Source organism: Canis lupus, chromosome 10 (genome assembly GCF_003254725.2).
Source record: "Canis lupus dingo isolate Sandy chromosome 10, ASM325472v2, whole genome shotgun sequence".
In the NCBI taxonomy this organism is placed as follows: domain Eukaryota; kingdom Metazoa; phylum Chordata; class Mammalia; order Carnivora; family Canidae; genus Canis; species Canis lupus.
This window is the reverse complement of record NC_064252.1, coordinates 9,955,372-9,968,582: the sequence shown is the minus strand read 5'-3', so window position 1 is coordinate 9,968,582 and position 13,211 is coordinate 9,955,372. Positions and strand designations below refer to the sequence as shown.

At 38.1% G+C, this 13,211-nt stretch overlaps 1 protein-coding gene across 2 annotated transcripts in view; it reads right to left on the bottom strand.

Moving 5' to 3' along the window:
- Positions 1-8,743: 8,743 nt before the first annotated feature.
- CAND1 (cullin associated and neddylation dissociated 1) overlaps positions 8,744-13,211 on the bottom strand; it is a 38,964-nt gene continuing 34,496 nt past the window's right edge. For both annotated transcript variants that reach the window (XM_025476673.3, XM_049115134.1), the window contains 4 exons: positions 11,875-12,044; positions 11,629-11,793; positions 9,991-10,098; positions 8,744-9,311 (listed from right to left, as the gene is read on the bottom strand). In XM_025476673.3, coding sequence (XP_025332458.1) covers positions 9,087-9,311; positions 9,991-10,098; positions 11,629-11,793; positions 11,875-12,044 — 668 coding nt within the window. In that variant the 3' untranslated portion in view covers positions 8,744-9,086. The remainder of the gene's footprint in view (positions 9,312-9,990; positions 10,099-11,628; positions 11,794-11,874; positions 12,045-13,211) is intronic.

The window sequence follows — 13,211 nt, the reverse complement described above, 5'->3', positions numbered from 1 at the left end:
GAGTCCAGTGTAGTTGGGATGGGCCTGAGAAATATTTAGGAAATAAAATGGGCAGGATGCTAACAAGAGCTAACAATTATATGACGCTTACTGTGTACCAGGCAGTTTTAAGTGCTTTACATCTATTTCTGTTTAATCCTCACAATAATCCTAGGAGGTCGCTACTATTTTTTCTCCATGTTATAAATGGGGAAACCGAGACTAAGTAATTTACCCAAGTCAGACTAATATTCAGTTGACATTCAACCCAGATGATGTTTGGCAGCAGAATCCTTGTTCTTTACATTATTCTGCTTCCAGACGTGTGCTAAGGTTTTGAGTCATTGGGTAAATGGAGTGGCTTCAGCAAAGACACAAAGACGGGAAAAAACAGGGGAAGATGCTGAGTTCAGCTTTAGATGCTCTGTTGAGATACCTTTACAGGGTGTCTAGCAATAGTTTGATGGAATAGTCTGAAGTATAGGGGCATAGACTGGCCTGGATATATGGATTTTTTTAAAGATTTTATTTGAAAGAGAGAGAGAGAGAGAGCCAGCCAAAAGAGGGGAATAGTGGGCGAGGGAGAAGCAGACTCCCCTGCTGACCTGGGACCGGGATCATGACCTGAGCCGAAGGCAGATGCTTAACCGACTGAGCCACCCAGGCGTCCCTAGTGTATGGATTTTAAAATCAACATGCAAACAATGAAAAAAGGATGAGATGACCTAGGAGGTATTTATTATAGGTATCCCCACTTTTCAAAAGTTCATGTTACACCACTATGCGTTTATGAAGGACCTACTACATCAGTACCTGTTTTCGCTAACCAAAAGAAACCCAGAGGGGACTTTTGCTTTCGTTGGGGGGGGGGGGGGGGATGAAAGCCTCAGCAGCTGTTTCACAGCAAGCAGTTCTAGAGGCAGTGCACACTCCACACAAGTGGCACGACCAACTCCTTACCTGGTGACCACACTCAGCATCTCTGCATCAGGCTGCTGTAGCTTTTTTATTATTATTCATGAGAGACACACAGAGAGAGAGGCAGAGACACAGGCAGAGGGAGAAGCAGGATCCCCATGGGGAGCCTGATGCGGGACTCAACCCCAGGACCCCGGGGTCGGTCACACCATGAGCCCAAGGCAGATGCTCAACCGCTGAGCCACCGGCACCCCAGGCTGCCATAGCTTTGAACTAGGTCTATGGGCATCTGTGTTTTGTCTCCATTTACTTTGTATAACTGTTAGCAAGATGTGTACTAAGGTGCCAGAAAAGCCTAAGAGGTTATTTTTGGGTCTAGGGACGCTCACAAAGGTTTCCCCAAAAACGATTCGAATGATCTGAAGACGTGAGGAGAACTTAAAAAGGGGGGGCGGGCAGTTCATGGGAGCTGCATCTTCATTTTACCCCATTTCGACTTATGAAAGGTTTCATAGGAAGCTCTACTTCCTACGAAGTTCCTACTTCCTATAGCAGGGGAAACCTGTGTTTATGAGCCCAGTGGACTGAAAGCCCTAATGAACGATATTTGAGGGAATCTAAGATGCAGTGGCCTCATAGGTACAAGGAAAGTCCCAGGAGACAGTAGAGTCCTAGAACCCAAGGCAATCGGTAGGCTCGTGAAGGGGGTGAACAGGATTAGCCTCAATGAATTCAACGAAGAAAAATACTGAAGGCCATTTTGGCATCTTAGAGGTCACTAAAATTGGCTTGCTGTGATCACCAACGGAGGGAGGAAAGCCAGATTAGAACACATTAAGTGAAAAGACAGCAAGAAATTGGGAAAGCAAACCTCCTCTACAAATACAGGACATCTTGTGGAAGATGCAATATAAAAAACTGTTTTATATGAGACTTCAGTGTACTTTTGGGCCCAGCAGATGGAACCACTCGAAGTGGTGTTGAGAATAAAGTGGAAAACATGAAGAACCAATTTTATGAACCAAAACCGGGATAGGCTGGAGAGCGCTGGGTTCTGGGAGAGTTTGGTCTTGAGCTAAAGGGCAACAACTCAATCTGAGAGAAGGACATGAGGGAAGATGGGAATGGATGTGAGGGGTTAGGGGGAGGGGATGACCTTAATTTTACTGATAAAATGAGATTAATGGTAGGCCATTGGGTATGGAGAAGAAAACTAAGTGTAAAACTTAAAGGAAGCTTTAGGGAATGGAAGAGTAAGCATCCCTAAATGCAGTAAAGAGGACAAGTAATCTGAGGAATAAACCATTTCTAAACCCAACCAGGGGGTCGTACCAGAAGGAAAACAGAAGGCTAGGATGGGCTGAGAAAAAATGGTGGGTAATAGACTGCAGGACTCTGAGGTCAAAGATCAGTGAGCACAGAATTTGCTGGACAGGAAGTTATTGTCAGAGTAGGTTATCAGAGGTGAAGTTCGAGTAGCTCTGAATGGAAATACCTAAGCTGTAGCCCTCAGTGGGCAGCTGGAATAGTAAAGATGAAGTTGATAAAAGCAGGAACCATAGGGTTGGAATATCGAATAAGGGTATCTAGGTACGTATGTGAGAAAACGCCAACATTGCTGGCACTTTTAGTGTAGTTTTGCTTGGAAAAATACACTGGAAATGGCAGTGGTGTGGGCCGGGGCAGGTGGGGGCCCCTTGAGGTAGGTGATCCCTTGCTCTTGGGCCTGGGTGCCAGCGTTAAAAGTGGGTAACAAAATGTGTTACTCTGGAAAGGCTGAGGGAGTTCTGGAGCATAAAGAGAAGTTAGGAAACTCCAGAGAGACGGAGTGGCCGTGTGATTGACAACAACTTGTAATAGGGGTAGGAGCATCGGATTTTGAGTTGGTTTTGGCGGGGCGTGCAAGGTGACACAATTCCTCTACCTCCCTTGTCTCTTAAAAAAATCACAACTCAGCTTGAGCTTACTGTGGTCACAGATGCCTTGGGAGTGAGTGCTCAGCTGTAGGCACGACCACGCCTCCTCGGCCTCCTAAACGTGATCACAAGCGGACAGCACTCGGAAGGCACCCTGGCTGGGAGCCTGGGTCCCAGGGAGCGGGGAAGCCAAGCCCCCGTGCTACCTAGAACAGGCACCCGAAACCCTCTGTTGTGGACGCTGCCCGTATTGCAGTATAATTACATGTACTTCCAATATCTAATCAATGGCTGTCTTGCCTATTTTATTTTAAAAATCCTTTCTCTCCAAACTATACTCTTGTTCCCATAACATTCCCCTCACCTGCATTATCACCCCAGGAATCTTCTAATTCATCAACAAATATTTTACTTGCCTTTTAATCCATTCTCTGAACTGTAGCAATTTTTTTTTTTTAAACTACAAACCGGATTACAGGACTGCCAAGCCCTTAAGTCTGTGGGTTAATTTCAGCGATGATGGGCAGCCCAACTGTTTGTTTACGAGGCCCCGGACCACCTGCCCTCGCTGGCCTCTCAGTGCTCCCGAACCGCCAACCACAGCCACTCAGCAGGCCTTGGGCCTTGTCCCCGGGCTCTCACCAGCTCTGTTCCCACGGGAGAGCACAGCCGCCTCGGCTCGGGCTCACTCTGAACCCCCGACCAAGAACCTGGCACAAATCCTCCAGCAGAACCCTGTTATTTCCCCTACGACGACGCAGTTTCATAGTAATTATCCAGCGTGTTTTCCCCACTACCAAGCACACGGTACTAAGGGGTAGGAGAGGGAAACGTAATTAGCTTTGCCTTTGATCCATTAGAGAAAGGAGAGCCTGGCAAGCTAGTTCACATGGATCTTGGCTGTAAAACACACGAGCAGGGGAGACAGCAGCACATGGGCAGCGACACACGGCCGTCTGGGACACCCGACTGTACCTCAGGGGGCAAGTGCTGCTGGAACAAATTTCTAAGTCTTTTAAATTTTAAGGACTGATTTTCAAGGTTATTCTGGACTTAAACTGGGGGCCAATCAATCTCATTAGTATTTCAATAGACCATGTAAAAGGAAAAGAAATCTTTTTGTGCCTAGGCCAGTTCTCCCACGTGGTACTGAAATGGTTCCAAAGCATCACAGGCCACTCCCTCAATGGTCCTGCTTTGAGGAACAGGCAGTTTTGTGGTGGTTTTCCTGCCACATGCCCACCACTATCAGTCTTTAAATCCTATGTGTGGGTATCAAGATTCATATGGAAGCATCTAGTTGTCTCCGCATATCAGCTAGTCCTAGAAAAATAGCAAAAATCTGCTGTTGTCAGCTTAATTCTAATAGCTGCTTTCAAAGTTCAAATATCTAGTGTCTTGGAATTATATGAAATAGCACTACGTGGCAGGTCTTCGCGTACTATAGCTAAACAGGAAATTACCTGTGGGGGGAAATAAGTCATTAGTTCAATTAAGTAAATTAATAGACAATTCTCTTGAAGAGAATCTGAGCAATTAAAAAAAATAATCCACATCCTCTTCTTATAAGAATTCAAGAAAAATGTACTAACTGCCCATGCCTACTGTGCCTGAACTTTTCTATACAATGTATTGATCCCAAAGCAAACTCTTCATACTCCCCTGTACAGCAGCAACCCCTTTATACTCTTATTTCTCCTAAGTGTGCAGAGAGCGTTTTATAGCCAGGGAAAAACGGTATGTTAAGGGATCTAAGATCATCCATTTGCATCAGAAGAGGTTATATAGAAACCTATTTCCACTAAATCATGAGAGTTGTACTTAACGATAAGGAAGAAAATAGGTTCATTAGAAGCAGTACTTAAGATGATGAACGGACACAAGAATGTCTGAAGCTTTACATCTAATAGTTCTCAGTTGGTTATAGCTGCTAGAAATAAATCTCTGGAACAGTGGCTCTTAACTGGGGATAATTTTGCATACCCTCTTCCACTGGGGACCTTTGGCAAAATCTGGAGACAACTGGGGGTGGTGATGGTATTACTGGTATCTAAGTGGGCAAAGGAGGAGTATCTTAATGCACAGGGCAGCCCTTCTGACTGCTGTGCATCTGGTCCAAAATATCAATTGTGCCAAGGGTAAGAAATCCTGATCTAAAAAGAACATGTATTTTTTTCCCCATTTTTTTATATCTAGAATAAGGAGCCAGGAGTTTATTTCCAGCCCTTTCCGGAAAGCCTTAGTTCACAGATGGTAATGATTCCAAACAAAATGCACATTTGTGAGTCTTCTAAAAATATGACACTAGGATTATAGTAAGCTACCATCATAGTAGGTAGTTGCCCTTACCTAAGAAAGCAGCTGAGTTTATGCTAAAAGTGAAATGTCTGTGAAATAAGTAAAACAGTTTTTCAGAGTAACAGGGTTGGTACAGGCTATTAAAACAAGGTTACCCAGTTCTGGAGCACAATTTAGATTTATGGGTGTGTTTGAGAGAGAGAGAGCATTTCAAAGTAAAATCACTCATTGTGCATCAATCATTAGTGTGTATTTAGCCATTATCCGTAACTAGTTCCAATATTCCCTAATCTGGGGAATTTTCAGTTCAAATATAAGCTTTTTCTCTTCCAAGACCTAAGTAAAACAATTTGCCAAAATCATCACTGATACTCATTTAAGATCAGAATTAAAAGGTTTGAAGAGGTCAGGGTATTAAGATTCATTCTACTAAAAATTTTATTCTGAAACCTGATACACACAGACATCACAGGGTTTAACAAAGTAAAATTACCTGCAATATTTCCTCCAGTAGTTTTAATTGAAGTTGGTTTCTATGATGTCCAATGAAAAATCCCGATTTGAATTTAGAACTTTCTAAAAGCAAAACCATGTTGCTGATAAATCTCGCCCTAACTTGTATGTGTTCACAAAATCTTATTTTTCTAATCACGGGAAAAGCAGTAATTTCACTGTATCTTTCTTAAGAAAATGGCCTTATTTGGTAAGCTTCTGGGAGCCTGCCACCAAATACTTCTACTGTGTTCCATTTTTACAACCAACTAAAGGTATCAAAGGAGTTTTATATTTAATTAAGTGGAAAAGTAAGTTAAAACCAGAATATCCTTTTCCAAACAGTAATATGAAATGTTACTGTAGTGTTCATTTTCCATTCTACAGAGGATTAAGTAAGATTTAAAAAAAGATATGAAATCTGGGGTGGCAGTGATTTGAAAAATAGATTCAATTTAAGACAGAGCTAGAATCCAAAATTTGCTGAAAATTTTATGCTCTTTAATATCAAAACATCTAAGCATAATATATGTAGAGAATGGCAGTTAATTTTAACAATTTAAATTTTTGGTAAAAAATGTGGGCAGAAAATGTCACCTCAACTTTTTGTGAAGTATTACCACATACTCTGTCAGGTGACTAAACAAAGCTTACATGGCTCATTAACTAAATGTTTCAATGACTAGGGACTTTGACTATTTCATTATTTATGAACTTCAATCATGCCTATATAATAATATATTCATTTACTGTCTGTTAGCTATATATAAAATACCAAAACACCCCTTATAACTGGTTAAATTAGATATGTCCCTATGTTATTTACCATTTATCCAACAGAAGTATTTTAAAAAAAATAAGACTGGTTAATTATGATTATATAATTAACATCTTTTGGTAAATTTTTTGGTAAATATTCAAACATTTGAAGTCCTCATACCCCTATCTCTTAAGCATTCTAATTCCTAATGGTTAGGAAGCTTTAGCCATCACTAATATGAAGACATGACCACCTTTTTAAAAAATGATCGTTCAGTGCTATCGATTTTATATGTAAATTTTTAGGTTAGGCCTCGCTATACCAAATTTCCTTTTCGCTTTAGTTCCATTAAATAACCTCAAAATGCAACTCCTCCTATTGAACTTTTTTTAAAAAAGTAGGTTGATGTGTCAAGAAAATAAGCCAACAACTATTTTTCTATTAACTTGTAGCTCTCCTGAGAAGTCTACATAAGCAGAACTTCCTAATACATGAAAGACTGTTAAGAGTAGTATGAGTGGCAGACCCAGGACTAGACTTCACACCCTGCAACCTCCATTCTAGTATTGATATCACCACTAAAAGTACAGAATTAATCAGTATGACTCAGCATTTAAAATCTGAGTATTCTTCTGTTACCTAATTTTATGTAAATATATATATTCACATATACATAGATTTTAAAAACCACTAAAACCAGATATACTACTAGAAAAAATGTAATCTATTTTTATATTAAAAGATAAAATTTCAGCTATGTTAGAAAAATTAGCAGTCTTCCAAGACTTAAAAAAAAACAAACCATGCATCTTGGAAGTTTAAAAAAAAAAAAAAAAAAAGAAAAGAAATCCAATACATGAAAAGTGTTTGGATTTAACTTTAGACAATTAACTAAGACATTCACACAACATATGCATGTCAGTCTCCTATATAGTCCTAGAGCCTGCAGTATTGTAATTTATTGTGAAACCATGTAACCAAATACTTAAATATATCCACAACATCTATACCACGGTAATGCATAGTACATAATATACTGACATCTCAAATTTCTATTACAGTTTTATGCAAATTATGGTATAAGATTATCACCTGCCACATTTTTGAAATGGCACCAACTTCATGTAACGTTCTATATTAACGTACTAAAATCCTTACTGGTAATGTGATGTCTTACACATTATCTGAACATTTGAAATCAAGCTGTTAATCTAATAACCACAGTATGTTATCAATTAAAATCACTGCATAGTCGGATGTTAAAGCAGGAAGTTATACAGCGGGAAAATGATTTCTAATTCACAGTTTCAAAAATAAAGGGTGCAGTTTTCAAATATCTGATTGCTTGAATTGGTCAATTTAACAACTGCCTCCTTCAATACATGTAAACTATGTTTGCACAGCATTAGGAGATGTCTTTTATTTCAGAAGTTCTTACTGTTACAGGAGCACCACAAATTTGAAGGAATTGGCTACAGTGTGAAATGAGCTCACTGAAGGATATGTTAAATAAAATTTTAACTACAATATAAGATACTGCAAAGCTTTGTTTCCCCCCAGCACAGACCCCCTTAATCAGGAAAAGTAGTCAACACTTACCAAATACAATATGTAAATTAGCTCTACAAGGGAGGGGTGGGGACTCTAACTCAACTAAAAGAAATTACTATATTAACAAACCTGTGATGTGATCGTCAGCTTCAGAATTTTCCTAAAAATAAAATTCAAAAGCATACACAGTATTTGTATCCTTTGATAAGGAATGCAGGGATCCAAAGGGAATGAAAGAAACATCTGGTTTTAAAAATTTCTAAGTGGAAACACACACACACAAATGGGTAACTGAGAAAAACTGAGTACTTAAATATTCAAATTTTAAATGTGTAAGAAAATTTATAATAGAAAAAGTGGCAAATTGTTATTGTGACTTGATTTGCTGAAAACATCTGCAAATTCACACTGGCATTAAGAAAACCAAAGTTTCAAAAATTTACTCCTCTCTCTCTCTCTCTCTCTCCCCAGATAGGTTTTCTGTGCAAAAATAAATATCTGAAAATTGCACTAATACAATACTTATTTTAACTTTTGTTATTATGAATAATCTGCACATGCTGCTTTACAGACAATACATATTTGTAAACTTGCTCATGCAAAATTAGTGTGCGCAACAGGGATATCTTAATCCCCATACTTAAAAAATGATACCTTATTATTTTTAAACTGCCAAACCCTTTGAAATGTAACAAATCTTACACAGATATCCTTGTCTGCCAGCTAAAAATCAATTTATGTTGCTGAAACAAAAAGTTATACAAGAAAAACATGGTTTTCATCTTGCAGAATTTTTGATTTTTAAAAGAAAATTTATAAAAGAAAGAAATTCATGGTCACAAAATTTTAACATTTTAATCCTAAACATTACAGGGCAAATAGATACTGGACCCTAACTCCATAAATCCTAACTTTTAAGTTTCCATTTTTTTAAATGTTGCCCTAACCACTAAGACATTAGTGGTTTTACAACCTCTGGAGATTGTGGAAATACATGTTTCTGAAAGAAATGCTACAAAAACAACAATGGAAGAAAGCCAAACTGTCTCCGTGAAGGAAAAATAATATGGAACATTTTGAAGCCTTAAACACTTCTTTCCATGTCTTATGATTAACCTGTCAATTCAGTGCATCATATGGTCAATGTAATGGTCCCCATGTTGAACAAACATCTAACTAGTGTCCATTGATTCCAAGTTAGTAGATGATGAATCTTTCTGGATACTTTCAAAGATGGCCGCCAGCTCAGGGTTAGAACTGATCTGGGACTGGAATTCGCTCATCAGCGGACTCTTCTCGGCTTCTGGAATGGTTAGCAATGCTGCTACTGCTCTCATGGCAGATCGCTTTAGTTCATCTTGCTTTTCAAACTCCTGCTTTACTGAGTTTGCCTTCACCTGTAACATAAAGACAGCTCTTGAACAAAATTTTAAGCATATAGAAATTTCTGGTAAATAAAGCAAAGCTATTTTATAAGCCCCAAAGGTACATTCTACTCTAAACAGCTATTTTTAAATTTTTAGCAGTAGCTGTCTTCCTTTGAGGGAACATTTTATACAAAGCCCTTTATAAAACAGAAAATCCAGAGCCTGACTGAAACAAAGAACGAGATCCAGAGCCTTATGCTTATCAAGTAACTACTCCTTAATTTAGACCATTAACTAAGACATTATTCTTCAAGAACGTCATGTACTGACCTCTCTGCCTTAAATTTGTGTAACTTTTTATGTGAAAAGTCGTTTTACCTTCTGAATCTAAAAATAATTCTGACTTTTCATTTTCAAGGTCTGTTTTAAATACCATGCTCATTAGAAGCTATGATTCCTCCCACCCCCACTACAATTCACCATTTCCTCTTTTGTGCTTCTATCACATTTTATCCTGTATCAATACTTCAAAATAGGTATCATAGTGTAACATTAAATAAAAGCTTTTAAGAATAGCATTTAACAAAACATTTAAACCAACTGCTACATAGGGTGCTAGCATGGTTAAATTCAGAAAACTACAGTATAGAATCAACTAGGATCTTGAATATACCAAGCCTGGCCTTAGGTGATGTCTATTAGTGATTACCTTAGTTGTACATGTGGCACGTAACGGCTCAACAAGTCGGTCCAACCTCTGCAGTACTGCACTTGGACAAAGGGTGGAGAGTCTCACCAACATTAAAAATGTTAGCATCTATTAGACATTAAAACAAAAATTTAGACTTGCATTATTTTCTAAAGACAAAATTCTGATAAAGTTTTTAAGAGGAAAGGATTAGCAAGTACCATAAAGTTTCATTTTAATGTAATCTGCCACTTGGAATCACATAAATTTGTTTCAAACCTTATCTTAGGAATATTAGTTATAAGCACTAGACAGATCTAACCTATAAGGTGATCCTATAGTACAGCACTGATAAAGTGGTTCTCAATCTGGGCTGCACATTAGTGCTTGACAATTTTAGAAATATGCCTAATTCCTCAGCCCTTTTCCCAAAGATTTTTACCTAACCTGTCAGGATAGGGCCATAAATATACTATTTTTTAAAAAGCTCATGTGCACTGGAATGGAAAATCACTGAACATGAAAATAACTGAACCAGGAGAATAATTTTATAATAAGTTTCTACTGTCCTAACAGATCTCCAACATCAAAAAGACAGGTTATTCAGATTAACTCAGTAACCACAGTCTTTTTTCTCTTTAGACTATAAGCTGTAGAATGAAGCAGGAGGATTCTATTACTTTTTGGGGGGCTTTGTCATTGACTAATGAGAGGGTCAGGTTACTGCCAGATATGGAAACACAGAAGTTAGGATTCTGACAGTATGCTAAATGACTGTTCAGCTGCCACTTTTGCCTTGACTAAAGGCCCTAAGAGAAAAGTAGAATAGAGATATAATGCACTCCTTTTTAAAATCACCTTTATATATATAGTTCCTATTTAAAACGGACATGAGCAAATAAAGAGCAGTTATAAGTTCATGCTCTAAATCTAAGAAGCAGTGGGATTTCTCTCTAGTTGCTTCTACACTTTGTACATGTGAAAAGAGTCCTTTTGTGTTATCCTTTAACATAACTTTTGATATTAAGCCATTAATATCATACTGGAAAATAAAAATCCTTCATTTAGATGAATACAACGGTTATCATACAGAACAGCTCTAACAACTGTCAAGATAAACCTCCCTGGGAAGACTAGTATTCAATATTAAGACAGGCCAAAGGGGCACCTGGGTGGCTCAGTGGTTGAGCCTTTGGCTTAGGCCATGATCCCAGGGTCCTGGGATTGAGTGCCACATCGGGCTCCCGGCATGGAGCCTGCTTCTTCCTCTGCCTGTGTCTCTGCCTCTCTCTCTGTGTCTCTCATGAATAAATAAATGTTAAAAAAAAAAAAAAAAAAAAAAAAAAGACCCAAACTATCACACATTATACTCTAAACAGCAAAATTTGTCTGGAAACAATACACTAAAGCAAACTGGCACAGAGAATTTCTCAGAATTTTCCATCTACAATGTAGACTTGACTTCCTCTTCCAATGAAGCTTCTGGATTTTTTCCTGATGCTATACTGTATCACTACTACTTTTGCATATTCTAGTTTATAACACACTTACTAGAATCATGGCAAGCAAACAAATTTTTCTTAAGAGTAAATCACAAGGGTGAAAGTCACTACAGCAAAGTCTTCTAAAACAATCTATCAACAGGCACAGACATCTTACCTTAATATCGTAATGGTCCTTCAACCCATCTTCAACATGATTTAGGAACTCAAAGATATCTAGCCTATCAAGGCAACTATCTAAAAGTGTGTACATACACTCAAAAGCTGCCTTTCTGATATCCAGTCCATCATCAACTGTATGCTTAAATGGACCCATTTCTACCTGTTGAAGCAAAAAGAGAATGTGTGGGTATACTTCAAAGTAAAAGACAGGCTTAGACAAACAGTAAAGTAACAAACTTACCTCTCTTATCAGCTCCTTTCTAACTTTTGTTTCATTATAAAGATGTGGCAGGACAGAATCTAGAAGATCCCGTATTAATGATGGTTTATTATGTGCCGCTGAATTGAATGTGACCAAGGCTACTCTTCTTACATTCAAATCTGGGTCTTCCAATGTTTTCAGGAAATCACCTGAAAATTATAAGAGAAGCAACATGTAGTCAGGGTAGGCTTAAAATACATATTTTTTTCTAAATGGGTAAGTTTATTGTTGACATTATTGTTATTTCAATGCAGGGCATGGAAGAACATGAATGAGATGATACGTGAACCATAGAGCTTTTTTGGGCAACAGGTAAACTATCAATTAAATACATTTATATTCACACAGGATAACCAACTCTTGGCAACATTCTATCATGCAGAGCGTATGGAATGAGAACCCAAAAAAGTTCCCTATTAACTATCTATATTCTGTAGGTTGCACAGAGAAGTGATGAAGCCGGCAGCAACACAAATGATTCAAGAGTTCAAAATTAGTAATCTCACTAAAAAGCAACAAAAATAGAACTTAAAAAAGAGTTCAAAATAAGGTAAATAGGATGAGGACAGATCCATTGCTTCATAAACTGAATACTATTTATCTGATGATGAAGAGAACTGTGCTTTCAAAATATTTTTATTTCTATCTTTAATGAAGAATATATGAATTGGTAATAAGAGGGTTAAGAATACAAAAGGAAGAAACTGAAACCTCACATAGGACAAAAAGCAGAAATAAGTCTGATGGTGATCCAAACCCCTACATTTGCCAACTTTTGGCAAGTTGCGATAGGCAAGAGCCTCAGTTTCTGAGTTTATAAAATGAGAACTATCAACTTTTTAGGGCTACATGAGTAGAAAAAATTGCATGTGTACTGCTGAATAGTGTCTGGGACATCCCTGGTATTCACACATGGAGTTACTGTTCATCACTGTGTCATCACAACCCTGCAGTCAGCAATCTTTTGGGACACATAGAGAAAAAGAGAGGGGTTAAGACTTGAATGTATCACAAGAGCAATCTGAAAAAAATGGGAAGGAAGTAATACCTCAGATACCGTATGCTGGTAATTTAAGGCTAACCACCCAGAAAACTTCTAATTACAACAAGTGTTCAGGATGTACCCTGGTTCAAAAAGGATTTAAACATACCACCCTAAACCTCCTTACCCCTCTGCTTAGAATTACTAAAACAGAAAATCAAAATAATTAAAGTATCTCCTTTCATAAATGCATCTAAAATATTGCTGTTATTATGGACAAATGATGACAGGGACTAGGATCACTAATCCTCAATGCTGGTTTTGTTGTTACAAT